The following is a 2,485-nucleotide window of genomic DNA, read 5'->3' as shown; positions in this document are numbered from 1 at the left end:
TTTGCTATTCACTTTCGCTATGCGACTGGGGTTGTTAACTGGGGTACTGACTTACTTAAAGTAGGCTGAGGGGTTTGCTTTTTTACTAAAAACAGAGGTTTTTATAGAGATGTAAAATTTATATATATCAAAACCACTTTGTTTCTTCTATATAAAGAGGAGAATCAGCTTAATAATAAAAGAAATTAGAGCAAAACTGCCTATCAATAGAAATTGGCTAAAAATCAAGAAGATATCTTAATTAATTTTCAAATATACTAATAACTTTCTATTTTTAGATTATTATTATTAACAGATAAGATAGCAACATATATAAATAGCATCTTTTTAAATTTATAATATATTTTATAAATTATTTAAAATAATCATTTTTTTATGTGAAAGTATATTAACATAGTATTGTATTATATAAAATTTATCTCTAAATAATTACAATAATATGAATGATAAATAAATATGTAAATAGATATATATAAATATACTACTTAGTGGGTTTTAAAATAAATTAACTTTAAATGTATGTATTTACTATTGTAAAATCTTTTAAATTTTAATATTTATAAATTTTTTTAAAGCTTTTATGAAATATAATATATTACATATAAAACATACTTGAAAATCAAGTATAAGTAAAAGATATTAGCTACTTATTTTTTACTTGTTGTCAAATGACAATATTGTTTAGCTATTGCTTATTATTTATTAAATATACTAACAACTTTTCTTTTTATTAGATAAAATATTGTAAAAGGAAAAATAGACTAAAAGTCCTATTAATTAATATTGTTATTAAATGAAAGGATTGTATAGTTTTTATCAAAATTTTTTGTTTTTTAGTTAATTTTATCTAATCAAAGATCCTATTCACTAATCTTAAAATATGCTTTTACAGTGATGCTTGTTAATACCATGTATTTATTGAAGCAATATTTTTCCTTAAATCTAAATATTTCTAGCATATTGACAGATTTTGTTATGAAAAAGTTATATTTGTGATTAAAACTTTTGTTCATTTTAACTATCTCCAAATTTTGACATGTTTTACTGTACATTTTTGTGATAGCAATTAAATATAGAGCGAAAGCAAAAAACAATAAAGATATTTAATGATATTTTGATTATTTTAAAAGATTATTCTTATCAGAATATCTTTTCAATTAACCAAAGTGCCTAATCACTGATCTACAAATATACTAACATCTTTTTTAATTAAAGCTAATTGATAATAATTCAAATCAATAATAATAATAATATTATAATCTATTTCATTTTTATAATAGAATTGTTATCTAATGCAAATTAAAATATTTTGTATAATAGCCTATACAAAAAAAATTATTTTTTAATATAAATAAATAATTCTACTTATTTTATTAACAGCGATAAATTAATTTTATTTTAAAAGCTAAAACTAATTTTTGATAAAATATTTATCTTTTATTTAATTTATAAAATAATTTAATATTTTTATTACTTTAAAAAGAATATAAGTACTTTTAAACTGGCAATTTAACTGTCAACTAAATATATTATATCCTAAATTATTTTTAGCGCCAGGTGTTAATTTATAAGGAATGATCATTTTGATTAATAGCAAAAAAATATAAAAGGCGAAAATCTCACAAGAAAAGGCTGAAAAGATGAAAATGAAATACCCAGCTTATTTTGCATAGACATAAGAAGCTCTATTTCAATAAAACAAATAAATTTTTTAAATATTTTAGAATAAAAATATATTTTAAATATTTATGCTAGTATTTTTTATATTTAAATTAGAAAGCGATTAATTATATTTCAGCCATTTTTTCTTCATTTATTCCAGCCATTTTGTAGCAATAAAATTTATAACATAATATTTTAATTACTCATTAGAATAAGTGTATTTTACAAAAATATAAAAATTTTTTTATATTAAATAGAATTTTTCTTAAAATATTTACTACTATTAATCTATTTGCTGACAATAAACGAATACCATATTGAATTTAATTCCTATTGATTTGGGTATATTATGAATAACTTTTTTTATTTACTTACTAAATTTACTTTGTATTTAATTATAAGAAAGATCTAAAATATGGCAAGCTTATTTAATTTAATTATAGGAAAAGCAATGAGTTTGACTGCTATTTGCAGATTTAAATTCATTACATAAACAATGAAGGTTTTAGTTAAAGTTAGTAGAATATTTAAGTTGAAATACAATCTATTTATTTCAAATCTTTATCATATTAATTAAGAAAAGGTAATAACTATAATCAAAAACTATTAAATGTCAGCAAAAAATATCTAGATTAAGTAAGCAAAATTCAATAGTCACCAAACAACAAACCTTAAAATGAACATATAGTAAAAAATTGAAGAAATAGCAAAAAAAACCTAGGGTTGCAGTATCGATAATAATAGAATCTTTATGTTCTTCTAAAATTTTAGAAAGTAGTAGAAACACTCACTACATTTCTCAAAAAAACAACTAGAATTAAAA

The 2,485-nt window shown here is 19.5% G+C and overlaps 1 protein-coding gene across 1 annotated transcript; it reads left to right on the top strand. All coding sequences in view use genetic code 6, as the record gives it.

Moving 5' to 3' along the window:
• Positions 1-1,292: 1,292 nt before the first annotated feature.
• Positions 1,293-1,961, top strand: TTHERM_001615779 (transmembrane protein, putative; the record flags this gene model as incomplete). Its single annotated transcript, XM_012800393.1, has 1 exon — positions 1,293-1,961. One exon carries the CDS (start codon positions 1,293-1,295, stop codon positions 1,959-1,961), a length of 669 nt encoding a protein of 222 aa, XP_012655847.1.
• Between the last annotated feature and the right edge of the window lie 524 nt (positions 1,962-2,485).

This window comes from Tetrahymena thermophila, assembly GCF_000189635.1.
Source record: "Tetrahymena thermophila SB210 genomic scaffold scf_8254287, whole genome shotgun sequence".
Taxonomy (NCBI): Eukaryota; Ciliophora; class Oligohymenophorea; order Hymenostomatida; family Tetrahymenidae; genus Tetrahymena; species Tetrahymena thermophila.
Note: the sequence above shows the minus strand (reverse complement) of the source record. Positions and strands in the feature narration are given on the sequence as shown.